The sequence below is a fragment of the Leiobunum rupestre genome, chromosome 1, assembly GCF_980474605.1.
Source record: "Leiobunum rupestre chromosome 1, qqLeiRupe1.1.hap1, whole genome shotgun sequence".
Classification (NCBI taxonomy): Eukaryota; Metazoa; Arthropoda; class Arachnida; order Opiliones; family Sclerosomatidae; genus Leiobunum; species Leiobunum rupestre.
In genome coordinates, this window is record NC_143384.1 from 21,667,026 (window position 1) to 21,694,430 (window position 27,405).

General features: G+C 33.7%; 1 protein-coding gene across 6 annotated transcripts in view; it reads left to right on the top strand.

Annotated features, from left to right (window-relative positions):
- LOC149961347 (plexin-B-like) overlaps positions 1 to 27,405 on the top strand; it is a 260,627-nt gene that overhangs the window by 200,113 nt on the left and 33,109 nt on the right. For all 6 annotated transcript variants that reach the window (XM_090176829.1, XM_090176833.1, XM_090176832.1 and 3 more), the window contains 2 exons: positions 18,346 to 19,720; positions 24,324 to 24,500. In XM_090176829.1, the coding sequence (XP_090032955.1) occupies positions 18,461 to 19,720; positions 24,324 to 24,500 (1,437 nt within the window). In that variant the 5' untranslated portion in view covers positions 18,346 to 18,460. The remainder of the gene's footprint in view (positions 1 to 18,345; positions 19,721 to 24,323; positions 24,501 to 27,405) is intronic.

Here is a 27,405-nt window from a genome sequence, read left to right on the forward strand (position 1 = left end):
CTTTTTTTGGTTAAAGAAAAAACCAGAAGCAAAAATTTTACTTACGGAGGTATCTAAAGGTGGCATCTTAGTTTGAATTCTATTTTGACCTTTTTATCTCTACAGTAAAAAGTCCGCGAGACAGACGGTAGGACGTGTTTACCTGGATGAAATCCCGTGTTTTCTCCCCTTCAAAGAGTAAACGGTTTTTACTCTTTTAATGTATTGCCTTGTTTTAGACATCTAAGCCAAAAATCCTTCTTCCAACGGAATTTTTTAGCCCATTAACTCAAAACAAATCGGGTAGTCTTTGTTGAGAAATTTTGCAATAACTCTAAAGTCGTACTACAGAACCTCTTTCCTAATATTTAACCCAAAAAAATCATAAAAAACATCTTGAATTCGAGACTCAATTTTAAAATATCGGCATCTTTGAAGTTTAAAATGAATAACAGAAGAATTTTTAAACTACGAACTAGCATGCATAGACACTTAGTCTTGAAGTCTCTCAGGATTGCGAAATAAAAATTATTTCAAGCTGGAAGTTTATTTAAAGGAGGCGAATGGAGTACATTCTGCAATTTCTAAAAGTAATCTGAGTATTGTTATTTCGTCCGAAGGGCTTTGAATATAAAATATTTCAAAGAAAATATATACAGTGGAGCACGTGTTATTTTTAATATACGGATTTAAATTTCTTACCCATTAAAACGCCGGCAAGTTTACACGGTTACTATGGTTACCTGCTTAGAATTAATTTAAATTTAAATTGCCTAATGTATTTCAAATGGAATAAAAAATGAGCAAAAATAAGTTCTAAAACGTACGGCAGAAAATAGCATCTTTAAAAATTAAAATACATCAGGGCCCCCAGGGTCGAATAAAATGCTATATTTTCGAAAATGTCCTATAACATCCTATATTCTTAACAAAATATCCAAAAAGTCATATAAAATTCTATAATTTTGATATTTAGCCCATTTCAAATCCCGTCACTCAGTTAAATTACTAGACTTAGCTATATGATAAATTCCTATACTATGTCATGGTTAGCTACTAGTATATTTTTCTGATAAAATGGTTAAATAGTTTCTATTTTTTAAGTGAAAATCAAAGATTTATTTCTCTAAATATAGATTTTGTTTTTAAATGCATAAAGTTAGTAAATTAACATATATAGTCCTGTAAAATCCTATAATTTAAAAAAAAGTCCTATATTTTTAGAAATATAAGCCTATTTTTCCTATAAAAAATTGTAGATTTAAGTGGGGCCCTGAATATATAGAAAATCTGAGCAAACTAAGCAAACTAAAATAGTAATTAAATTTAATTAAGTTTTAATTTAATTTAATATTAGCTAACAGATAAAAGTAAAATATCAGTTAATTTAACAGGAAAAGAGAAATTAATTTTATAAAAATCAATAAATTAAATTTAATGAAAAAAATTCCGATTTAAGTACAAAAAAACAAGGATTTATTTGATTTAAAAATAATAACAAAAAAGTGCCAACCCTAAAACTAATTAATATATTTAAATAAAAGACCAACTTATGCCTCGTCTATAACAATATAATCCGATATTAAGAAGTATCTGGGATGACAAATTAAGTTAGGATGTCCGTCAAGTTCAATTGGTCTGTCCATCGGTGAAATAATACAATTATATTGTCAGAGCGGCAATTCATTGGGAATTGTCAACCCGAATAAAACGGGACAATGAACGGCCACTGTCCACCCCTTCCAATACGTGTCCGCCGACAGAGTGGACATTTGGCAGGTCTGTGGTCAAGTGCGGCCGGGAGTGAAAGGCTTGCTCTCCGTCGACTGACATCTGATACTAAGGGCGGCGGTGGGGTACGCGCTACGTTATTGATATTATCGCCTGGAATTATCTGATTGGATTTGGGTCGTCTGTGTTACGCCGTGAGCCAAAATATAATAAAGGAGATGGCCATAATTTTAGGCCTTGGTTCTTCAGAGGGTTAGCAATTCAAATGTAATATTTACACTAGATTTCGGACTTGCCAATACTTATAATATTTCTATTGTATTTCTGTATTCCCCGATGTATCATATAATTCCTATAAAATTATATATTTTTAAACGTGTAATATATTATAAATCATATAACTCGGAGTTGGTATATTTTTCCAAAATACTTATTTAGCGACAAATTATCGATATAAGAAAACTGCATTTTCTCCATTGTTTGGAATTATTGTTGTATTTTTCAGCTTTAATTTCCCAGATATATTTTATTTGGAAAATTTCAATCCTATATTATCCTATATAACAAATTTGTGTCCCGTTTAATCTTATAAATTGAGCAATATATTCCTGTTTATCCTATATGCAATTCAAATTATTGACTGAACTTACTGCCTGAGATTTCGGACGAAAGTTCTTAGATTTCTCGGCTATTTCTCATATCCTATTTCTTGCGGGTTTCTATATTTACACAAATAATTATATTCGATTAGTATCCATGTTCTTGCACATATTTTGATGTTGAAGGGAACTTACAAATTTCAATGTTGGCATTATTTTGATTTTTTTTATATAAAAATCAAATCAATAGTATTTTTATTTATTGAATGTAGTGATTTTTATACAATTTAATGACTTTTTCCTGTATAATTAACGGATATTTTATTTTTATCATTTAGCTAATTTTGAATTAAATGAACCCTTAATTAAATTTATTTACTATTTAATATTTTATTTTGCTCAAATTTTCTGTGTATTTTAATTTTTTAAGAACCTTCTTTTTAAAAATTTTTAGTCATCCCTTGAAATACATTGTGCGATTTAAATTAATGATTTAAAAAAATTAAATTGATTATAATCAGCCAACCCTGCAAATTATTAAGCGCAGGTTCAATTTCATGCACTTAAAAAACTTCAAAGTCTAATTTCAAAACGCAGTTTCTATTTTAGGGTGAAATATTTTTCCCAATGTTAGCAATCCCTCCAATTTTAATTCCTAATACCCGTGACAATAAGATGCGCCCATTGTTAATCCATCTTTTAAGTTGAGCCGCACGGATTCTTAAAGGCCAAAAAAATCTCCGAACGTTTTTGAAATATGAAAATCTTTACGCGATTGTCAGTCAGTTTTTCGACCCCTATCCCTGCCCCCCGCTCTTCCCGTCGCTCTAGGAGGGGTCAAACCCCTCAACTAGGACTCGGGGAGAATGGGGTGGTGCTTTCATCTTCAATACAACGGCCCTCCAATTTAGCCCCAACCCTCGATTTGGGGTCCCGTCAAACAAGAAAGAACAGCGAATCCAATCTGAAATAACTGGATTTTGGTGGGCTTCGGGAAATTTTACGAATAGTTTACGAGAGTGAGTTTTGTGTCACGGTTTTGGCCTACTGGGCCCATTGCGGAGAAGTTCGATTCGAGGCTGTTTGGCCTACAACAGGGTTGGTACAGGGAAAACCTGGAAAAGTCAGGGAATTTGAAAATGACCAAAAGGTCAGGGAAAAGTCAGGGAATTTGAAAATGACCAAAAGGTCACGGAAAAGTCAGGGAATTTGAAAATGACCAAAAGGTCACGGAAAAGTCAGGGAATTTGAAAATGACCAAAAGGTCACGGAAAAGTCAGGGAATTTGAAAATGATTCCAAAAGGTCAGGGAAAAGTCATGGAATTTGAAAATGATTCCAAAAGGTCAGGGAAAAGTCATGGAATTTGAAAATGATTCCAAAAGGTCAGGGAAAAGTCATGGAATTTGAAAATGACCAAAAGGTCAGGGAAAAGTCAGGGAATTTGAAAATGACCAAAAGGTCAGGGAAAAGTCAGGGAATTTGAGAATGACCAAAAGGTCAGGGAAAAGTCAGGGAATTTGAAAATGACCAAAAGGTCAGGGAAAAGTCAGGGAATTTGAAAATGACCAAAAGGTCAGGGAAAAGTCAGGGAATTTGAAAATGACCAAAAGGTCAGGGAAAAGTCAGGGAATTTGAAAATGATTCCAAAAGGTCAGGGAAAAGTCATGGAATTTGAAAATGACCAAAAGGTCAGGGAAAAGTCAGGGAATTTGAAAATGACCAAAAGGTCAGGGAAAAGTCATGGAATTTGAAAATGATTCCAAAAGGTCAGGGAAAAGTCATGGAATTTGAAAATGATTCCAAAAGGTCAGGGAAAAGTCATGGAATTTGAAAATGATTCCAAAAGGTCAGGGAAAAGTCAGGGAATTTGAAAATGACCAAAAGGTCAGGGAAAAGTCAGGGAATTTGAGAATGACCAAAAGGTCAGGGAAAAGTCAGGGAATTTGAAAATGACCAAAAGGTCAGGGAAAAGTCATGGAATTTGAAAATGATTCCAAAAGGTCAGGGAAAAGTCATGGAATTTGAAAATGATTCCAAAAGGTCAGGGAAAAGTCATGGAATTTGAAAATGACCAAAAGGTCAGGGAAAAGTCATGGAATTTGAAAATGACCAAAAGGTCAGGGAAAAGTCAGGGAATTTGAAAATGACCAAAAGGTCAGGGAAAAGTCATGGAATTTGAAAATGATTCCAAAAGGTCAGGGAAAAGTCATGGAATTTGAAAATGATTCCAAAAGGTCAGGGAAAAGTCATGGAATTTGAAAATGATTCCAAAAGGTCAGGGAAAAGTCATGGAATTTGAAAATGACCAAAAGGTCAGGGAAAAGTCAGGGAATTTGAAAATGACCAAAAGGTCAGGGAAAAGTCAGGGAATTTGAGAATGACCAAAAGGTCAGGGAAAAGTCAGGGAATTTGAAAATGACCAAAAGGTCAGGGAAAAGTCAGGGAATTTGAAAATGACCAAAAGGTCAGGGAAAAGTCAGGGAATTTGAAAATGACCAAAAGGTCAGGGAAAAGTCATGGAATTTGAAAATGATTCCAAAAGGTCAGGGAAAAGTCATGGAATTTGAAAATGACCAAAAGGTCAGGGAAAAGTCAGGGAATTTGAAAATGACCAAAAGGTCAGGGAAAAGTCATGGAATTTGAAAATGATTCCAAAAGGTCAGGGAAAAGTCATGGAATTTGAAAATGATTCCAAAAGGTCAGGGAAAAGTCATGGAATTTGAAAATGATTCCAAAAGGTCAGGGAAAAGTCATGGAATTTGAAAATGACCAAAAGGTCAGGGAAAAGTCAGGGAATTTGAAAATGACCAAAAGGTCAGGGAAAAGTCAGGGAATTTGAGAATGACCAAAAGGTCAGGGAAAAGTCAGGGAATTTGAAAATGACCAAAAGGTCAGGGAAAAGTCAGGGAATTTGAAAATGACCAAAAGGTCAGGGAAAAGTCAGGGAATTTGAAAATGACCAAAAGGTCAGGGAAAAGTCAGGGAATTTGAAAATGACCAAAAGGTCAGGGAAAAGTCAGGGAATTTGAAAATGACCAAAAGGTCAGGGAAAAGTCAGGGAATTTGAAAATGACCAAAAGGTCAGGGAAAAGTCAGGGAATTTGAAAATGATCCAAAAAAGTCAGGGAATTTTAAAATGATCCAAAAAAGTCAGGGAATTTTAAAATGATCCAAAAAAGTCAGGGAATTTTAAAATGATCCAAAAAAGTCAGGGAATTTTAAAATGATCCAAAAAAGTCAGGGAATTTTAAAATGATTCCAAAAAAGTCAGGGAATTTTAAAATGACCCCAAAAAAATCAGGCAAATAAATTTTTTAAAGATGTATTAAAAATACGTAATCTATATTTTTCAAGATTTACCTCATTTATTCTACAAAAATGGTCAGGAAAAACCTGGACATGTCAGGGAATTAAATTCCGGAAATGTTGTACGAACCGTGTACAAACTTTTTCTTTAACTGTCTTATTGGATTACGCGACAGTTTTGAAAAGTTTGCATCCCTGTATATCAGCTAATCCCGTTTAGTTTAATCCGTCTCGATCCTTCGTACATTTTATAAATAGAGAATGTAATATATATTCCGAGCAATTGGCTTAAGATTAAAAGACTGTCTACGGGGTTGCGGGGCCCCGTTTAGGAGCGGCCTGACACCCTAAAGACTTTTTCTTCTGATTCGATTAACTTCAATTGAAAGTGCGCATCTTGTTGGGTTTCTTACGAGCCAAATATCGCGAATGCTGTTGAGAGGTTTCCTTTCGAAATGCGTTTAGGCCTAGTTAACAGAGTTTCAGCAAACCCATTTTTAGGCGTTTACGCGAACGTCTACCAATATGCTGAAACTCTATTGTTCTGATGTACTTATTGGTGGGCTTTTTACTAATAACAGAAGTTCATAACATGCTTCTACGCGATAAGGATCCATCTTTTTGTTATGTGTTATGTATTTCGGGGAATGGAATGTTTTATTAACGTGTACAGCAACTTAAATAACAAGGTTGTACACGGAGTGTGTATAAAAGTTTTTTTTTACAGGTTTATATCTTAAATAATAATTATAAACAATATTTGCATTTTAACGATATTCTTAAATTTGTACATGGAAGGGTAAAATATTTTTTTTTACTGGTTCATATCTATAAATAACAATTTTAAACAATATTTACATTTTAACGATATTCTAAAATTTGTACATGGAAGGGTTAAATATTTTTTACAGGCTCGTATCTATAAATAACAATTTTAGACAATATTTATATTTTAACGATATTCTAAAATATATACATGGAAGGGTAAAATATGTATTTTTTTTATAATACACATAAAAAAGGTGGGGATTGCCTTATTAAAATCTCAGGGAATTCAATTTTAACTCACACTTTTTGAAGGTAATTTTACTCTAGTTATCTCTGACAAATTCTATGATTATCATTTAGTTCCTTTAAAGTTTTGCAATTTTTTTAACGTTGCAATAATACTTTTGTACTGAAATGTAGGTTGATTTCAATTTATAAACGTCTGATAAAAGCTAAATATTGTCTAATTTTGTTTTTAAAAAAGTCAGGGAAAATCTCTTTTAATGGTCAGGGAAAACAGGGAATTTGAATCTGAAAGTATTGTGGCCACCCTGCAAACGCAATTACACTGTTACTGTTAATTATGTACTTAAATTAAAACTTCCAAAAGGTTAACGTTTCAATAAAATGCTATCGTAGCTTCCGACTGGGCGAGTGTGAACAACCGTAAAACAGCTATTAATTTCTAAGATTGTTTGAAGACTTTATAACAATATGAAAAGGTAATTGAAAAATTCGCCAACTGTAAATTGCAATATAATGAAGGATCTTCTGTTTCAATTTATTCCTCGCTGTACCACCTGTCAAATCAAAAAAAAACCTCGCTCTTGGAAAATGGTTTGAAGCACGATTTTGTGTCGGAATATAACTTTGTAATTTTTGACCGCGTTACCCGAAAGCTATAAGATACAATAGGATATTACGTTTGCTAAGAAAAGGTTATACATATTGAGTTGGCAGCGCTATCGAGTGTTTTACGAATGCATTTCTATCCTTTGTAGTCGTGTAAAGTGATGGTAGTGGGTGTTTTTGGCTGAGAATGACGAGAATTGAACTGTGTATAAGTGCGCCACGGATTCTGTGTTCAGAAATTACTGTTATTAGACTGCCAGTAATGTGTGAGCTAGCTGCTAGTCGAAGAGGTATTTTTATCACGAGCTTTTACAGTGTTTCCCGGTTATCTTTACCGCCATCTGTTGTTATTTCCTGCGTATATTTTTTGATGGGTTTTTAAAGCCAATGCTATAAAATATTGTTGAAGTTAGTGGATCAATGAATTTAACATTTGTGCCAACTTATAGGATCCTTGGTTTAACAGATGCTAAGGGTGACTTTACTTTAATTTAACTTCATATTTCATATTTTAAAATTATTACATTTTAAATTTACATTCGTTACTTGAGTCTTTGTTGATATTGCAACTAATTAGAGATCGGCGTTTGAATAAGAAATTATCCAATTATTTATTTTTATTCATAACCGACAATTATCCAAAAAATATCAGAAAAAAACCGATTATTTTTGCATGTTAAATCGTTGTTTATTCGTATAAAATGTTCGTAAATAAACAGTTAACCAAAGTTTTTATGATTAATCGAAATTTTGCCGGTTCATTTATTTGTTCCGCCGATCTGTAGAACTAATTAGGTTAAATTTCAGTGTGGAAAATAGTGTAAAATTCCGGCCTGGACAAAAGTGAATTTAGTGGCCAGTAATTATTTTTACCGCAGAAAATTATATAATAATATTAAAAAATATTTGAACACGGAAATTTCAGATTTGGGCTACTTAAGGCAAATATATATGCATAGGAAAGGTCAGATTCTGATTAACATTAGAATAGTATGTTAATTTTTTGGAATAATTAATTCTAACACTGTAAGTTCAGTGTAAACTAAGATTTTTTTACAGTAGACTTCTTAAAAATTTTATTCCAAAAAATCTAGTTATATATAACACGATATTTAATCCCTCTAATTTCTAATTATTTTTAAATCCCCATTAATTTTTTAAATTGAATTTCATATTTTAAAAACGCTCTTTGTAAATTTAAGTTTAAAATCAATACCTTATTTAAACATTTAATGTTTAAATCCTCCTAAAATGTTTGCTTTCAAATTTAATTAATATCTTTTGGGCAATTGTATGTTCAACTTGTCAAGGACTATTTTCCTCCGCTTATCGAAGTTGTTAGGCACCCCAAATTAAACCCCAATGTCAAGTGAGAGTGTCAATATCAATTATACAACGTAGACAACATTTATATTGTTGAGGAAATGAGTCAAAAGAAAAAACTTAAATAGTTTTGGGGTAAAAAAATGTGCCGTTTGGGCCCGATCAGAATCTTTCAACTCGGTTCGGTAACAAACGCTATCTTTAGAGTAACTTTTAAAAAAAATATTCCTTTTAACTGACAGTTAACTTAAAATATCCCAACACGGTACAGTCAGCATCGTCCTCTTAAAGAGCGTTGTATCCGCTTAAGGATGCCTAGTTTTATCTTGGCTAAGCGTCGTTTAAACTGAAACTGCCACCGTAATATGGCTCCTATCTCCGTTTCCTATCTACAACAATAGGCAGTTTATCCTGAAAGTATTCGGAGACTGATGCGGTTGCCGCGAGCGCTTGAAATTTACAGACGAGATCTGCGAAACAAATATAAGGGGGGGGGGGGGGATGAAAACAGATTCGACGTTTAGATGTTTTGGAATCTTGCGAGAGAGAATAGAACCCCGCTCTTTGTGCGTTGCGAATTTTACGACGATTCGCCGCAATCTGCGACCCCGTCTGCTTATCGGGTATTTTTAGAGAGACAGTCTGCTAAGACTGTTGAAAAAGGGGGAATTTTTGCTAAGATATTTCGCTCTGAAAAGTAAATATATAATTAATATTTGTTTTAATTTGTCAAAATATTTAGTACCGAAATAAGTATTAATTTTTTGTTTTAATTCAAAATATTTAGTACCGAAATAAGTATGGATTTTTCATATAATTTTTAAAATTTTAAATATTTATTAATTAGTTAAAATATTTATTAATTTGTTAAAATATTTACTAATTTGTCAGAATATTTATTAATTTGTCAGAATATTTAGTACCGAAATAAATATGGAATTTTTATTTCATTTTTAAATTTAAAATATTTATTAATTTGTCAGAATGTTTAGTACCGAAATAAATATGGAATTTTTATTTCATTTTTAAATTTAAAATATTTATTAATTTGTCAGAATATTTAGTACCGAAATAAATATGGAATTTTTATTTAAATTTTAAATTTAAAATATTTATTAATTTGTCAGAATATTTAGTACCGAAATAAGTATTACATTTTTTTATTTAATTTAAAATTTTAAAAACGTTAACGTTAGTGAACCATAAGTTAACGAAAAATTACGTGAAGGAGTTTTGACGTAACATTATTCGACACAGACTGTTTGCTCTACACGTTCTACGTACGCGTTTCCAACGCTGGTTTCTCCTCTATATTTAGTAAGATAAATTTATCATTAAAATTAGTTATATTAATTAAAGTTGATAGTCACAACACCACAATGCAAAATCAACAATATTTAACCGATTTCAACTTTAGTCTATAATTCATTATGTTGGCTAAACAAGATGATCTGTTTGATTATCAAAGTTATTCCTGATAATATCATTTTCAAATTAATAAAGAAACAGAATCAATCAGAGCTTTTAAGTCATTTCAGGGTGACCAGACTTCCTATATTTCCTATATGTTCCTATATTTTTAATGCCTTCCTATAAATTCCTTTATTTTCACCTATTTTCCTATAATTTCACGATCTTTTGAAAATGATAATTTTTTAAGTACGTGTCATAGAGTATGTAGTGAAAAAACTGCCACTTTCGAACAAAATCTTGAAAACCGCTAAGTGATAAAATAATGCAAGAAAGCAGTGTACAAAAAATTATCAATATTCTAGGTGATTCGAGTCAAAGTATACCGAAATGCAGTAATTACCTTATTATTTTCCAATTTAGTTTTCTATATTTTCCTATAATTCGCTTATTTCTATTCCTATATTTTCCTATAATTCGCCTCAAAATTCCTATTTTTCCTATAAAATTTTCCAAGCCTTTCCCTGGTCACCCTGTCATTTAAATCATAAAATTGTAATCTGTAACCCATGTATCTACCCAAACATCCCACTTAAACTAAGCTCAGCAATATCTAACACCCATGCTGTCATCTTCCCAAAAGTTATCGCAATTTATCGAACAACAACCTACCTTTCAAATATTTCTCGGTAACTTAATATTTCAACCGCTCATCCATAAGTCATTACAATTTTCTTAAAAAATTCGGATTGCCTCAGTACCTGGAATTCCTGGAAAAAAATATCAGGGAATTTTAAAAATTAGCATACATGATGTGATTTAAAAAAATATATTGATGAATGCTGAATTTATAATACGCTATGTTCGCCATTATTTATGAATATTTAGGTAACTTTTTCACAAGTCAAATTGACTAGTGAGCCCCCAGATTTCGATTAATTTTAGTAGTCAAATGCCGTGACTAGTGCCTAGTGTCCAACCCTCATTATAGTCAGGGAAATATCGGGTAATTTTAAATAGAATAATAATCGGGGAAATATCAGGGAATTTAATTTTGGTTGCAAATAATTCATAAAAATTGTGAAATTTTGGTGTAAAATAAATCACGGAAAATCCACGAAAGTAGTTAGGAAAAAAACGTAGAAAATGGTTGCAAATGAGAAATCTTAACTAAAATATAGAATAAAATTTGCCAAATTGTGGCATACAATAAGTCTGCAGGGCTCCCACCAGGGCCCTAAAATGCCTAAAAGCCCCTACTTTTTTCGAGGTCCCTAAACCACCATAAAATCGGGATTTGGTCACTAAATCACCCTATTTCTAGTACAGTTGGTGAAAAGTACCATCGGCTTAAAATATTTCGTAGAAAAGCGAAAAAAAAAACCCGATTTAATGTGATAGAATCATTACAAAAAATTTATAGTCATTTTTGGGATTGATAAAAGGTTTTTTAGAAATTAAAACTAAGTACTTAATTTTTGTGATAAAACATTTTTTAAATTAAAACTAAGTCAGTTTTAAAAATTTGCTGCTTTTAAAAGTTTAAATAAAGAACTTATTTTTGTTTATTAAAATGGTCCCTATTTGGTTCCTACTTTAAAATATTTGGTTCCTATTTCACCCTATTTCTAGCCAGAAAAATCCCCTATTTCCCTATTTTTTTTTTAGATTTTGGTGGGAGCCCTGAGTCTGGGAAAATCTGGAAAAATCAAAAGAATTTGAACCTAAGAAGACTGAGGGTAACCCTGTAAATCCGGTAACCCCTTACAAAATACTACCTCCAAAAACACAACGAGAAAATGATCGTTTAAAATCGTCATTACGAATTGGAAGTTCTCGAGGCGTACCTTTGCTACCGTCGTCTAAAGCTACGCGACAGTAACAAGGTATCACCCCGAAAACAAAAAAGGTAATTGCGAAGTCGGCTCTTTGTAGAATGCGCGCCCGATTGTTTAGTACGAAACCGGACCTGCCGAAATGTCCACGCCTACCGTTAACATTTTACCTCCTTAATCCGCTACCGCGTCAATAACGCTCAACTATTAGGTAAAGTTTACGTCGTTCTAAGGTTGGTGTGAATACCAGGTGGTGGTGGGTACGGTTGCGCTCAAAGCCCATCAAAACAAAGGCCAGAAATAATAAAAGAATTCTGCGAAGGAAATAAATATTGTTGGGAAGTCGTGAAGGAAACGCGCAAAATTCGGAGGTGTATAATTTGCACCTAGCCACTTTAGCTGTGATGCGTCTGACACGATTTTTGACCCCCCCCCCAAACCACCATCCAACCACGTCTCGTTGTACCCCCCCCCCCCCGTCTCGTTAACTGTCCATTAAATATGGTTTTGTTCACATCCTTTTCTAGGTGGTTATATCTTAAAAGGGAGTAAACACTAAACAGGGTTGCCACGACACCTGGAATTCGTGGAAAAGTCAGGGAATTTTAAAAAATTGTTTAAAAATCAGGGAATTTTAAAAAATTGTTTAAAAATCAGGGAATTTTAAAAAATTGTTTAAAAATCAGGAAATTTTAAAAAATTGTTTAAAAATCAGGAAATTTTAAAAATTTAAAAATCAGGAAATTTTAAAAATTTAAAAATCAGGAAATTTTAAAAATTTAAAAATCAGGGAATTTTAAAAATTTTAAAATCAGGGAATTTTAAAAATTTTAAAATCAGGGAATTTTAAAAATTTTAAAATCAGGGAATTTTAAAAATTTTAAAATCAGGGAATTTTAAAAATTTTAAAATCAGGGAATTTTAAAAATTAGTTTAAAAAACAGGGAATTTTAAAAATTAGTTTAAAAAACAGGGAATTTTAAAAATTAGTTTAAAAAACAGGGAATTTTAAAAATTAGTTTAAAAAACAGGGAATTTTAAAAATTAGTTTAAAAAACAGGGAATTTTAAAAATTAGTTTAAAAAACAGGGAATTTTAAAAATTAGTTTAAAAAACAGGGAATTTAAAAAATTAGTTTAAAAAACAGGGAATTTAAAAAATTAGGTTAAAAAACAGGGAATTTAAAAAATTAGGTTAAAAAACAGGGAATTTAAAAAATTAGGTTAAAAAACAGGGAATTAAAAAAATTAGTTTAAAAAACAGGGAATTTTAAAAATTAGTTTAAAAATAGGGAATTTTAAAAATTAGTTTAAAAATAGGGAATTTTAAAAATTAGTTTAAAAATCAGGGAATTTTAAAAAGTAGTCTAAACATCGGGGAATGGATTTTAAAAATTAGTTTAAACATCGGGGAAATGTTCGGGAATTTTAAAAATTAGTTTAAAAATAGGGAATTTTAAAAATTAGTTTAAAAATCAGGGAATTTTAAAAAGTAGTCTAAACATCGGGGAATGGATTTTAAAAATTAGTTTAAACATCGGGGAAATGTTCGGGAATTTTAAAAATTAGTCTTAAATCAGGGAAATGTCAGGGAATTTTAAAAATTAGTCTTAAATCAGGGAAATGTCAGGGAATTTTAAAAATTAGTCTTAAATCAGGGAAATGTCAGGGAATTTTAAAAATTAGTCTAAACATCGGGGAATTTTAAAAAGTTAGTTTAAAAATCGGGCAAATGTCAGGGAATTTTAAAAATTAGTTTAAAAATCGGGGAATTTATTTTTGGTTGCCAATAGGAAACTTATTAAAATTTAGGTTAAAAAATACAAAATCTTGGCACAAAATAAGTCAAGGAAAATCTCCGGAGATGGTCAGGGAAAACCTTGAAAAGTCAGGGAATTTGATTCAGGAAGTTTTGTACGAACCCTGACGTTTGTTTAACCCGAGTGGTCGTATATTTGACGAAATCCCTTAAAAAATTAGGGTAAAAATCGGAAATCCAAGAATTTCCCTCGCATAGATTTTATATGAAAAATTTTTCAAAAGAAAATCACTAACTTTTAAAATGAATCTAAAATCCTGTCGCATAAATTTGAAATACTAACTTTTGTAAGAACGCGCTATGTGCACTGATTAATCTTGACAGAGACCTACAACGAAATTAAAAATTTAAAAAGTAAAAATGCTTATAGGTAAGAAATAATTCATTTTCGACAAAAGGTCTTACAATTTATCGAATAGAAATATAAAATTGAATAATATAAACACTAATTTAGTTTTTGAATGTATACCGGTTCAATTTTAGAATATTTAAATCTGCTGATTCTATTTAAAAATATTTAAATCTGCTGATTCTATTTTATAATATTTAAATCCTACTGATTCTTTTTTATAATATTTAAATTCTGCTGATTCTATTTAAAATATTTAAATCCTACTGATTATATTTTATAGTATTTAAATCCTATTGATTCTATTTTATTATAATTAAATCCTACTGATTCTATTTTATAATATTTAAATACTACTGATTCTATTTTATATTATTTAAATCCTATTGATTCTGTTTTATAATATTTAAATCCTAGTGTCATAACCGTAAGCAAAATAAAGGTGGCATATATCACCGTCTCTCTAAGCTATTTACCCCTCCTCCCCGCCGATGCTGATCCTTCGCGGAGACGGTATCGCCATCTATTGGCGGAACAATAAACTAAACTTAGATATACGAAGGAAATCTCGCTTTCCCAACAGTGAGTTTTTTTCTGCCTTCGAAAGAGAGAAGCAAAAGCAAACAAGCATTTAAATGTTTGATTTGACAATACGTGAAGCCTTTGCAAATTATTTTACAGGCGCCGTTCGCGTGTTTTCGTTTCAAATAGGGGATCTTTCGCTCAGATTTCATCCTTAAATAAACTTTCGCGCCACTGTTTGTTTAGTCGGCTTTGATGGAGATTCATTTTCAAATTTTTTTCCACAACGTCAAATTTTAGTTTAAAATTTAAAACGGTTTTAATAAGTTTGCTTTACACTTTGCATTTAATTATCCCTGTTAATTATTTTAAGTTTCCATTAACGGATTTTGGGTTTTAAATTTTTGGGTTGCGATATTTTAGTAAAGCTCCTAATTGTGTGTGTGTGTGTGTGTGTGTTTTTTTTTTCGTTTCTGAACCGGGCTATTTTAATTTTACTCTTTGCTCAAAGGGAAACGTAGTAATTCGAGTCGATTTCCTGAACGACCTTAAGCTGATTGGACTCTTTTCAAAATACGAACCTTGATATTTTGACTATTTCCAAAAGGCACCTAGATAATTTGACTCTTTCCAAAAGCCACCTAGATAATTTGACTCTTTCCAAAAGGCACCTAGATAATTTGACTCTTTCCAAAAGGCACCTAGATAATTTGACTCTTTCCAAAAGGCACCTAGATAATTTGACTCTTTCCAAAAGGCACCTAGATAATTTGACTCCTTTTTCAACGCGTTCCTTAGAATTTTGACAACGCAGAGCCCCAAAAAAACCCGCAAACTTCTTGGACGATCCCTTTTGTTCAAACAACCGGGGGAAAAACGGAATTTCTTGAATTCTTCCAGTTGACTAAAGAGACGCTAAACGTTATTTCTATTGTAACTTAAGCCTAACCAAATCTTTGTCGCGCGCCGAAAAGTACATAACACTTCCCCCCTGTCCCGCTGTCCCGAAAAAATACTACTATGAAAATAGAACCTGCTATGGTGGCGTTTTTTCTTCCCGGTGTGTGTTTGAAGACGCTTTGACTTGAGCGCGAACGAAAGGGCGCCCTAAATATAGCTTTTATTTCAAGTTGGTTCTGGGGATGTCGGCAGTGTTTTAATCTAAGAACCGCTACTAGCCCACGTTGACACTGCAGTCGAAGCTGGTCTGATAGGGTAGAGTTTGCTTCGTATCGAATGGGCTGTCAGTGTCCCGGCAAATTGCGGATGAGGGTGTAGGAGGAAGATGTCCCTTCTGAGTCGGGACATCCCAAGATGGCTGCTCTTTTTTGGAAATTGACGCGGCTCGGCGTCTTCGATCATAGCTCCTAAACAAATTTATGCCGTCCTTTGCAAATTGTTAGCGCGTTTTTTTGAAGTTTCGTATTTTGTTTTGATAGAGTCGTTTCTACCAACGGATGTTTACGCTCGGGGCTCCGTCGACGATGTATTTATAAGGAACGTACTTCATATTTTATTTTCATTGGGGGATGTTCGGACAAGATGGCGGCTCTAATAGACCACGTCACGAGAAACCCACCGTTGCAAACTTCAGGGTTGCCACACGCCAGGGAAATCAGGGAATTTAAAAATGGGCTTAAAAAGTCAGGGAAAGTTCGGGGAATTTAAAAATGGGCTTAAAAAGTCAGGGAAAGTTCGGGGAATTTAAATATGGGCTTACAATGTTAGGGAAAGTTCGGGTAATTTGAAAATGGGCTTAAAAAGTCAGGGAAAGTTCGGGGAATTTAAAAATGGGCTTACAATGTTAGGGAAAGTTCGGGGAATTTAAAAATGGGCTTAAAAAGTCAGGGAAAGTTCGGGGAATTTAAAAATGGGCTTACAATGTTAGGGAAAGTTCGGGGAATTTAAAAATGGGCTTGAAAAGTCAGGGAAAGTTCGGGGAATTTAAGAATGGGCTTGAAAAGGCAGGGAAAGTTCGGGGAATTTAAAAATGGGCTTAAAAAGTCGGGGAAAGTTCGGGGAATTTAAAAATGGGCTTACAATGTTAGAGAAAGTTCGGGGAATTTAAAAATGAGCTTAAAAAGTCAGGGAATTTTAATAATTTGTAAAACATCCGGGAAAAGTCAAGGATTTCAATTTTCTCTTGACACTTTTTGAATGTAATTTTACTCTAGATCTATGACAAATTCCAAGATTACCATTTATTTCCTTGAAAGTTTGGCTAATTTTTTCAACATTGCAGTAACCATTTGACTGAAATATAAGTCCATTTAAATTTATTAACTTCTAATAAAAGTAAAGTATAAAATTAAATTTTGGTGTTAAAAGTCGGCGAAAATCTCTTAATATGGTCAGGGAAAACTGGGAATTTGAATCTGAAAATTGTGTGGCAACCCTGAACTTGCTACGTAATCACTTCAAAATTCTATATTTTAAAACCTATGCTATTCTGTATAACCTTAAAATGTTTTATAATCCCATGACTTCAGTTTCTGATTTGTGCTACCATCGACAAAATTGGGATGATAGAATAAAACATGTTTTATTGAAATAATTAGTGAAAAGTTGTAAATGAATGGATAGCTGTGGTAGAGTTAGGAACCTGGAAAGAACTTAATTCTAAACAGTTTTAAGCAGTCCTACAAGCAGACGACATTAAGGTCTAGACATAGGGCCTCACGTAGTCAAACGGCCGAACAATTTGGCTTTTAATAAAATCGGATTTTATTCGATTTATCCGGATTTTTGCCAACTCTGTTAAAAAAAAACCCTGTAAAGTTTATAATAGACGTAAGAATCACAGAAGGCTTAGCAATGAAAGGCAAAACCCTTTTAAAATGATATAATATAGACCTTGGCTTTGAAAATTTAGGCCTCGGATAAGACCCAAGGCTTAACGCGGGTATATATAAAGCGTCAAAAAACGCGCTGGGTAAAAACGACGTAAGAAAAACAAAACGCCCCCCCCCCCCTTTGGACCCTCCCGTGAAAAAACAATCCCTCGGGCTGGTCAGGGCTAGAAACTCGAGTGGGGTCGGGGCGAGCGTCGAACGCCATACTATCACCATCTAGTGGACTAACTCGGCGATATTTACTCTGTAATTCAAGCGAGCGTAGCGTGGCCTCTATCTCGAGGGGGATTTGGCCCTGCGCGGAGGAATAAGGAGAAAAAAATAGATCTGGTCGGGCCCCCTTATGGAAGGTAAATTGATGGGGAAATATGACTTCGAATAACACGCGGGTCTAGAGAGAATTGCGTATTTTAACGATTGGATGACGATCTTCAACCCCTTATATTATGTTAGACTAGATTGCCTCTCTGCTAATTTAATTCTATCACCACGACCTGCCGATAATTTTTCATTTAAATTCCAGGTGGTGCGAATGAAGGGGTTCTCATTTAAATTTATATCTAGTTTTCTCAATATTTTGTTAAATTTTAGATCAGATTTTGCAAAAAACATTTGTTATGTCTAAAATCTTTAAAATTGATAATCGTATATTAGAATTATATTTGCTTTAACGATCATTTTTACTTTTTACCGAAATTTATAAGGACGCCGTTGTCCTCTTTATGGGCGTTTGAAGACGCCGTTGTCCTCTTTATGGGCGTTTGAAGACGCCGTTGTCCTCTTTATGGGCGTTTGAAGACGCCGTTGTCCCCTTTATGGGCGTTTGAAGACGCCGTTGTCCCCTTTATGGGCGTTTGAAGACGCCGTTGTCCCCTTTATGGGCGTTTGAAGACGCCGTTGTCCCCTTTATGTTGTGTTTTTTGCTCTGATTTATTTTGTTGTTACTTCAGATGTAATTAAGTGTACATTTATTGACTTATTTTCTTTTTTCTTTTCCAGTATTAAAAACAGCACAATCAAAAGTGGTCCAAAATATCCCTCCGCGCGCCATGTGTCGGGGAAGTTAATCAGCCAATCATTTTCCACCAATCAAAGACATTGGCACTCGGGCCCAATGGAGCAATCAGCCGCGCTCACCACGACTGAGGTGTCGGGACGGTCGGCGGCGCGCCAGTGTCAGCGGCACCGCGGCAGGACGTCAGTGGCGGCGGCGCGAACCGGCGGCGTTCGGACGTGGCGAACGGTCGTGTCCTTGGCGTGCCTTTTGGGGTCCTTCGTCCTGTGCCAGAGCCAGGACACCATAAACCCCCACATCTATGCATATTACGTCACATTCAACGAAACCATTAACTTCACGCACTTAGTGAGCGACCCTTTAACGGGTAACGTGTACGTCGGGGCGTCGAACTGGCTGTACCAGTTCAACTCGTCGCTCGAACTGGAGAATTCGGTTCAAACTGGACCCGTCCAAGACAGTATTTACTGCTCGCCGACCGACTGCAGCGGAATAGACACGGCGTCCACCAACAACATTAACAAACTGCTAGTCATCGACCCGCAGTCCCGGCTGCTCGTGTCGTGCGGGAGCGTGCACCAGGGCAGTTGCCAGCGCCGCCAACTGGACAACATCAGCGTGACCTCCGAGGGGACCATCTCCATCCCGGTGGCCGCCAACGACGAGAACTCCAGCACCTTCGCCTTCCTGGGCCCGGCCCACCTTTCCAGCAACACCCCGAGGACGGTTCTGTACGTGGCGGCCACCAACAGCGGCTTAGGACCCTACCGCGAAATGGTGCCCGCCATCGGGACCCGCAGCCTGGAGCGCAAGGACGTGCTGTCCGTCATCCAGCCTTCGTTCAGTTCCATCTCCCGGGTGGACATCAGCTACCATCTCCGCGACTACTACGTGGTGAATTACGTTTACGGTTTCAGCTCGGGCGACTTCGCCTATTTCGCGGCGGTGCAACGCAAGAGTCACTTGCGCGCCTTGGAGGAATGGGGCTACATCACGCGCTTGTCGCGGGTGTGCGTGTCGGACGCGGCCTATAACACCTACACCGAAGTGACCCTCCAGTGTTTGGGGCCCGACGGCACCGATTACAACCTGCTGCGCGACGCCGTCGTGACGAAAGCCGGGCCCGATCTCGCCTTCGACTTGCGGATTGAGCCGGGCGCCGACGTCCTGGTGGGGGCCTTCGCCGCCAGCCGCGACCACTCGGCCCGGCCCGGACGGAACTCGGCCCTCTGCGTCTTCTCCGTCAACGAGATCGAGTTGAAGTTCAGTGAGAATATTCATTTGTGCTTCAACGGCAGCGTCTTCAATCGCAATATGGACTACATCGCCGGAGCCATCGAAAATTGTCCGGAGGCTGGGGTGAGTTGTACTGCCGTTTTTATACGTTTTTTCATTATATTTTCATTTATTTATTTATTATTAAATAATTTGTTTATTTTCTATTTAATCATTAGTTTATTTATTATTAAATTATTTATTTATTTATTATTAAATTATTTATTTATTTATTATTAAATTATTTATTTATTTATTATTAAATTATTTATTTATTTCTTATTAAATTATTTATTTATTTATTATTTATTAAATTATTTATTTATTATTAAATTATTTATTTATTTATTATTAAATTATTTATTTATTTATTATTAAATTATTTATTTATTTATTATTAAATTATTTATTTATTTATTATTAAATTATTTATTTATTTATTAAATTATTTATTTATTTATTTATTTTTAAATAATTTATTTGTATTTAAATAATTTATTTTATTATTTAATAATTCATTATTTTTTATTTAATAATTCATTATTTTTTATTTAATAATTCATTATTTTTTATTTAATAATTCATTATTTATTATTATTTATTAATTTATTTACTTATATTTTAATAAACTATTATTTAATGAACTATTTTTTAATCAACTATTTAATTTTTTATTTAATCAACTATTATTTAACTATTTATTATTTTATTATTTATCATTTATTATTATTATTTTTTTTATCATTTATTGTTTTATTATTTATCATTTATTGTTTTATTATTTAATTATGTAATTCTATCGCTTAAAATAACCTTTTGGTTTTTTGTAAATAATTATTTATTCATTTTGCCGGTGAAACGTTACATGGGCCCAATCTAGTATGAATAAAAGCATTACAATCGAACCTTTCATGGTTTCCGTCAAAATGTTCGTTTTCCGTAAGCAGTTCGTTATAATTTAAATAATTTATGAAAAACAACTTTTTCCAATCGATGCTTATTAAACCAGACTGGCACTCTGTTTAGTAAAGTTAACTTTATATACATATTGAAAAAATTAGCGAATAAGTAGATAAGTTTTTTATGATCTTTTATGAAAAGGGATATTTAAAAACTTACAAATAGCTCGTACCGATAGGTCTTCGAGCAAACAAAAAGACGCGAAACTCGGACCAAATATACATATTGCCGTATAGAAACTTTTGTTTACTAAAATAACGTTAACGTTTTATACCGAGATATGTAATAAAAAAAAACCTTTTCACACGCCTCGTATGAAAAGGTATTACAATTTTATTGTTTTCGATTTCGTAACGTACACATTTTGGCAACAGTTTAATTCAGTTGTCACCTCCTGTACTGGCTAAAATTACACCCTTAAAAGGTCCTAAATAATATAATATACCCCTCAAATTGTTGGTATTTTTAAAAATAAAAGGAGGTATGCGTTTAACCTCTCTCCGCTTATCGGACTCTGTAGATCCCAAAACCGTGCCTTTGTAACCTAACACCGAAATCAAATCCCCGAGATCCAGGTGAAGTTTACGTCGAACGGGCCCTCCGTGGGGAATCTACGCTAATATCGACTAAGCCTTTGCCCTTCCGATGCCAGCGATACATCATGGCTATAATTTCGGGCCTCGGTCTGCGTGTGTATATTTGTTGAAGGCATATATTTTTTCGCACCGTCTTTAATAGGCTCACGTCACGACGTATTTATCGTCTGCTAGCCTCTCTTTTATCAGTTATAACTCCCGCCTCGGCCCCACTTATCTAAGAGCCCTCTATCGGAGAAATTGATCTCTCCATACGCGGGGAAGCCTGCTATTATTTGCCGAGGCTTAGCGACTTTATATCTCTTTGGCCAATTACGTAATGACTGCCGCTAATGTTGAACGAATTTGAAAATTTAATCTCTCGAACGCATCGACGATTTGCCGTAAAGAAACTTTTTTCCACCGAGTTTTTTAAATATCTACTTCTACCGCTTTTGGGGAATTTGGATGTTGCCGGTTGTAACGATTTCTTGGGGTTAAAACAATCTTTGTATAGGAATTTAGGTAATATATTTATTTATTTATTTATTATTTTTTAATTATTTATTGTAATGGACTTAGCCATAGCAGAGGAAAGCGCACTACTAATAGTAATAGTTAGTTTTGACTCGCGTGGCATGAAGGGTTTGCCACCACCTTCCTACGTATTGTAACCCGGCCACCTGTTTAAAGGCATTATAAGTCGCTAGATGACTTGGACCTAAGGTGGTGCCTTGGGTATTAGCCTAGCTGATTATTTTTATTATTATTATTATTATTATTATCATCGTTATATTCTTTGGTAAACTTCTATTTAGCAGATGATAATAATTATTCAGGGTTGCCACGGTACCTGGAAAAGTCAGGGAATTTGGATATGGGTATAATTAGTTAATATTAAAAATTTGTCTAAATGTCAGGGAATTTTTAAAAATTAGTCTATAAATGTCAGGGAATTTAAAAAATTAGTCTATAAATCAGGGAATTTAAAAATTAGTTTAAAAATCAGAGAAATATTAGGAAATTTTTAAAATTAAGTCTAAAAATCAGGGAATTTTATTTCGGTTGCCAATAGTTAACTTTTAATAATATATATAGGTTAAAAAATACAAAATCTTGGCACAATGATCAGGGAAAACTAAGGGAATTTGATTGTGAAAAAACTGGCAACCCTGTTATTATTTAGTATTATGTTATTACGATAATAAATTTAATCCATAACAAAATAAAGCATCCTACTGCCTTTGTTATATTAATTGCTAATCTACTAATTTAACAGACTTCAATGATAATAATCAGGAACTAGACAACTAAATGGCTTAGAGACTTGCAATACCAATTTATCTGGTGACTGGGTTACAAAGGTAGTGAAATGCTTTTCCTGCCACACTGAAAATTCTATTCTGCAATTTGCAATGGAAATAGGTAACTGAAGAACTCAAGGAAAAACCACTGCTTTCAAATTTACGGGTGAACCAGCAACTGACGATCGAAAATAGAGCAACTTTATTGTATTAAATATAATTAAATTAATTATTTTTAAATATAACAAGAAAATAAAACTAAAATCAGGAAAATTTCAAGGAATTTAATTTCAGTTACGAAAGTTTTAGTGATAATTTACAATGAATCAAAAAATTAACTCCAGTATTTTACTTAAAAATAAAATTTGCATACTTTTTAAAAATATTTCCATATCTTATCCTGAAATTTACCATATAAATATCTTTTAATTTAAAAAAATTTATAATCCTATAAGGTAAAATTTTGAGTCCTTAATACCTTAAATAATGGATAGTTGATAATTGGCATCAAGTGGGCTGCTTATAAAGGAAAATTGCTTTTAAAAGCTATTAATAGTAATTGGAATTAAATGTTTAAGAAGTTTAATGTAAAAATGTCTTGGTTTACACTGAACTTACAATGTTAGAATTAATTAGTCCAAAAATTAACAGACTATTCTAATGTTAATCAGTATTTGACCATTCCTATGCATATATATGTGCCTTAAGTAGCCCAAATCGGAAATTTCCGTGTTAAAATATTTTCTAATATTCTTATATAAATGTCTGCGGTAAAAATATTTATTGGCACTTATGGTCAGATTGGCCACTAAATTCACTTTTGTCCAGGCCGGAATTTTCCACTATTTTCCACCCTATTGTCCACCTGGCTTTTTCCACCTTAGAACACTTACCGATAATTTGAAAAAAAAATAATCCTATTTTTCCTATTTAATTTTTTGGCTGGGTTGTCTCAGGGCTCCCAGAGTTCCTATAATTCCTATAAATTCCTCAGGGTTCGTACACGACCTGGAATACCTGGAACACCTGGAAAAGTCAGGGAATTTGAAAATGTTTCCAAAAGGTCAGGGAAAAGTCAGGGAATTGGAAAATGATTCCCAATGGTCAGGGAATAGTCAGGGAAATTTAAAATGGTCCAAAATAGTAAGGGAATTTTAAAATGACCCCAAAAACAAAACTGGCAAATACATTTTTGAAAAATGTATTAAAAATACACAATTAAATTTTTTCAAGATTTTACCCTAAAACATAAATTTATTCTACAAAAATGGTCAGGGAAATTTGTCAATTAAGTCAGGGAAAACCTGGAAATGTCAGGGAATTTAATTCCGGAAATTTTGTACGAACCCTGTTCCTATAATTTCAATATGCTCCTATAATTTCCTATTTTCTCAAAATTGTTCCTATAAATTCCTAATTTTTCGAAATTTTCTAGTTTTTCTATAGCTATATCCAGAAATTCATATAATTTTAAAAATAATGTATTAGAAAACAGCCTTAACGTTTGGTAAAAATTTGCCTTCTAAATAGAGCTTAGCTCTGGCTTAGGTCCCGAAAACATCAACGGTTGGACTGGCAGAGTTCCTATCAATTCCTATAGTTTCAATATACTCCTATAATTTCCTATTTTTTCAAAATTGTTCGTGTAAATTTCTATTTTAGCTAAAATGTTCCTATAAATTCCTATATTTTATATGAAATTTCCTATAATTCCTATAATATTTTTAAAAAAATCGCTCGGAGCCCTGTTGTTTGCATTCCTATTCCTAATAAACATATTGAATTTGGATGAATGAACGTTTGTCCATTTGAGATTTTAATATTTGTTTCTGTTGGGTGTGTCCACAGGCTGGTGGGAACATCTTCGACTTCTGCGGGGAGACGCTGAAGCTGAACGGATCCGTCCCGATCGTGTCCGTGACCAACGCCACTTTCGCCAACACCACCTTGACCAGCGTCACAGCCACCACCACTCTCCAACACAGCGTTGCCTTCGTCGGCACTGACCACGGATACCTCAAAAAGGTCAGACACTTTTCATTATCATACCTCAAATACTGTCTTGTTTGTCAGGGAATTTAAAAATGGGCCTAAAAAGTCTGGCAATTTTAAGAATTTGTAAAAATTCTGGGAAAAGTCAGGAAATTGTATTTTATCTTGACACTTTTTGAAGGTAATATTATTCTAGATCTATGACCAACTCTAGATCTATAACCAATTCTATGATTATCATTTATTTCCTTGAAATTTAATCAATTTTTTTCAACATTGCAATACTGAAATAAAAGTCCATTTAAATTTATTAACTTCTGATCAAAGTAAAATAAGAAATAAAAATTTGGCCTTAAAAATCAGGAAAAATTTCTTAAAATGGTTAGGGAAAACAAAAAAGTCATGGAATTTAAATCTCATAACTTTGTGGCAACACTGTTTGAGCTCTGGCCACCATAAATTGTCTTCTACAATAATTTATTTACTTGTTAATTAATTAACGGATTAATTAACGGATATTCTAAATTTACCAGTTAGCTAATTTGGTAACTACAGATAAGTCTCTTTGTATTTTACTTACATTTGGAAACTACAGTAATATCCCTTATATTTGTAGCTATGTTTTACTTAAATTTGGAAACTACAGAAATATCCCTTATATTAGTAGCTATGTTTTACTTAAATTTGGTAACTAAAGAAATATACCCTATATTATAGTAGCTTTGTTTTACTTAAATTTGGAAACTACAGTAATATCCCTTATATTAGTAGCTATGTTTTACTTAAATTTGGAAACTAAAGAAATATACCCTATATTATAGTAGCTTTGTTTTACTTAAATTTGGAAACTATAGAAACGTCTCTTGTATTATAGTAGCTTTGCTGCTTTGTTTTACTTAAATTTGGAAACGACAAAAAGTCTCTTGTATTATAGTAACTTGGTTTTACTTAAATTTGGAAACGACAAAAAGTCTCTTGTATTATAGTAACTTGGTTTTACTTAAATTTGGAAACGACAAAAAGTCTCTTGTATTATAGTAACTTGGTTTTACTTAAATTTGGAAACGACAAAAACTCTCTTGTATTATAGTAACTTGGTTTTACTTAAATTTGGAAACTACAGAAAAGTATCTTGTATTATAGTAGCCGCGTAAGTTTCATAGCCTACCGAATAACTTGGTTCAAATCACCCCGTAAGCTTTATTTAACGCGTCACCACGCCTCGTTTTCGTGGAAATTGTCAGCGCCAACTAACGGGTGACATCTAGCGGCCGAGACGAGAGTGACTCAATCCCAAAGTCGTTGGCTTTCTTTCCTCAAAAATAACAGGATCTTCTCAATTTGACGCGTCCATCTTATCTAGCGTCGAAACAACGCCGACTTTACCCCCTTTATTACGTCCAAACTGAACTAGCGGCTAAGCCTCGGTCACGGGGCCGACTTCTACCAGAGAGATGGTGTCAGTTTTTTGAAGGCGCGGTTTTTCAGAGCCAGCTGCTCGCAACGCCCCCGCGCGGTCGTTGAGTGATATCGGAAGACGCGCGCGGAATTATTTCACAGTTGGTGAAAATTGACAGTTTTTCTGGCGAGTAGTTTATCCCCAATTTTTGCATGACGAAGGTGACGTGCGCTCGCGGCTCCCCCTTTCGTTCGTTCGCGGCGTTAAAGCGTCAACGCTTAACGACTGTGTCGAATGAGTTTCAACCAGCGACGTCTACCGGATGATTCCGAAAGTATATTTTTGGGATGCGCCCGTGGAAGGATGAATGAGGTTTTAAATTGGGTGTTCCAGTCGGAACTGGAATGATACTAGGACGTTCTTACTATCAAGGGTATTTTGTCAAGTAGTTATTTTTAATTGATGATGCTATATAAAAGCAGGCTTGCCACAGTAACCGGATAACTTGCGGAATTTGAAAATGGGTACAAGAGTCTGGGAATTGCCAAAGCAGGGTTGCCACACGTCCGGGAAATCAGGGAAAAGTCGGGGAATTTAAAAATGGGCCTAGAAGTCCGAGAATTTCAAGAATTTGTAAAAAGTCAGGGAATTTTATTTTCTTTGACACTTTTTGAAGGTAATTTTTCTAGATCTATGACAAATTCTATGATTCTCATTTATTTCTTTGAAATCTTGGCTAATTTTTTAAACATTGCAATAACCTTTTTTTACTGAAATACGAGTCCATTTAAATTTATTAACTTCTAATAAAAGTAAAATATAAAATAAAAATTTTTGAATTAAAAAAGGCAGGGAAAATCTTATAAACTGGTCAGGGAAAAAAGAGAATTTCAATCTGAAAATATTGTGGCAACCCTGTCAAACATAATTTACGCTATATGAGAAAACTTAAAATATTTTGCATCAAATTATATACTTAATTTACAAAGTTTTATTATACAGGGTGTTTCCAAAATGGTGGTAGGACCGAGCGTCTACGGGTTCTACAGATTATTTTAAGTCGAAAATGTTCTATGGCATTTTTCCGATTTAGGCCACCGTTTCGAAGTTACGCAACAATTGATGTATGGGCGACCCCTAATTTAACAATACATTTTAATACCTTAACGTAAATTAGCCGTTTCATTCATAAACATCGGCACGCGGCCGAAATTAAAAATATTTTTCGTTGAACGTAACTTCTTATGAATGAATAAAAAATTCACGCGCTCACAGTGACTTCAAAATCATTTGATTGGGACGCGAACGCGCTATTTTTTTCGTTACCATGGCAATTATCTGTTGAACTGTAATCTTTTAAGAAATAATTGAAAATGAACTTTATTAAACCTATTAATATCAAATCAGATAATTGCCATGGTAACGAAAAAAATAGCGCGTTCGCGTCCCCAATCAAATGATTTAGAAGTCACTGTGAGCGCGTGAATTTTTTATTCATTCATAAGAAGTTACGTTCGTCGAGAAAGATTTTTAATTTCG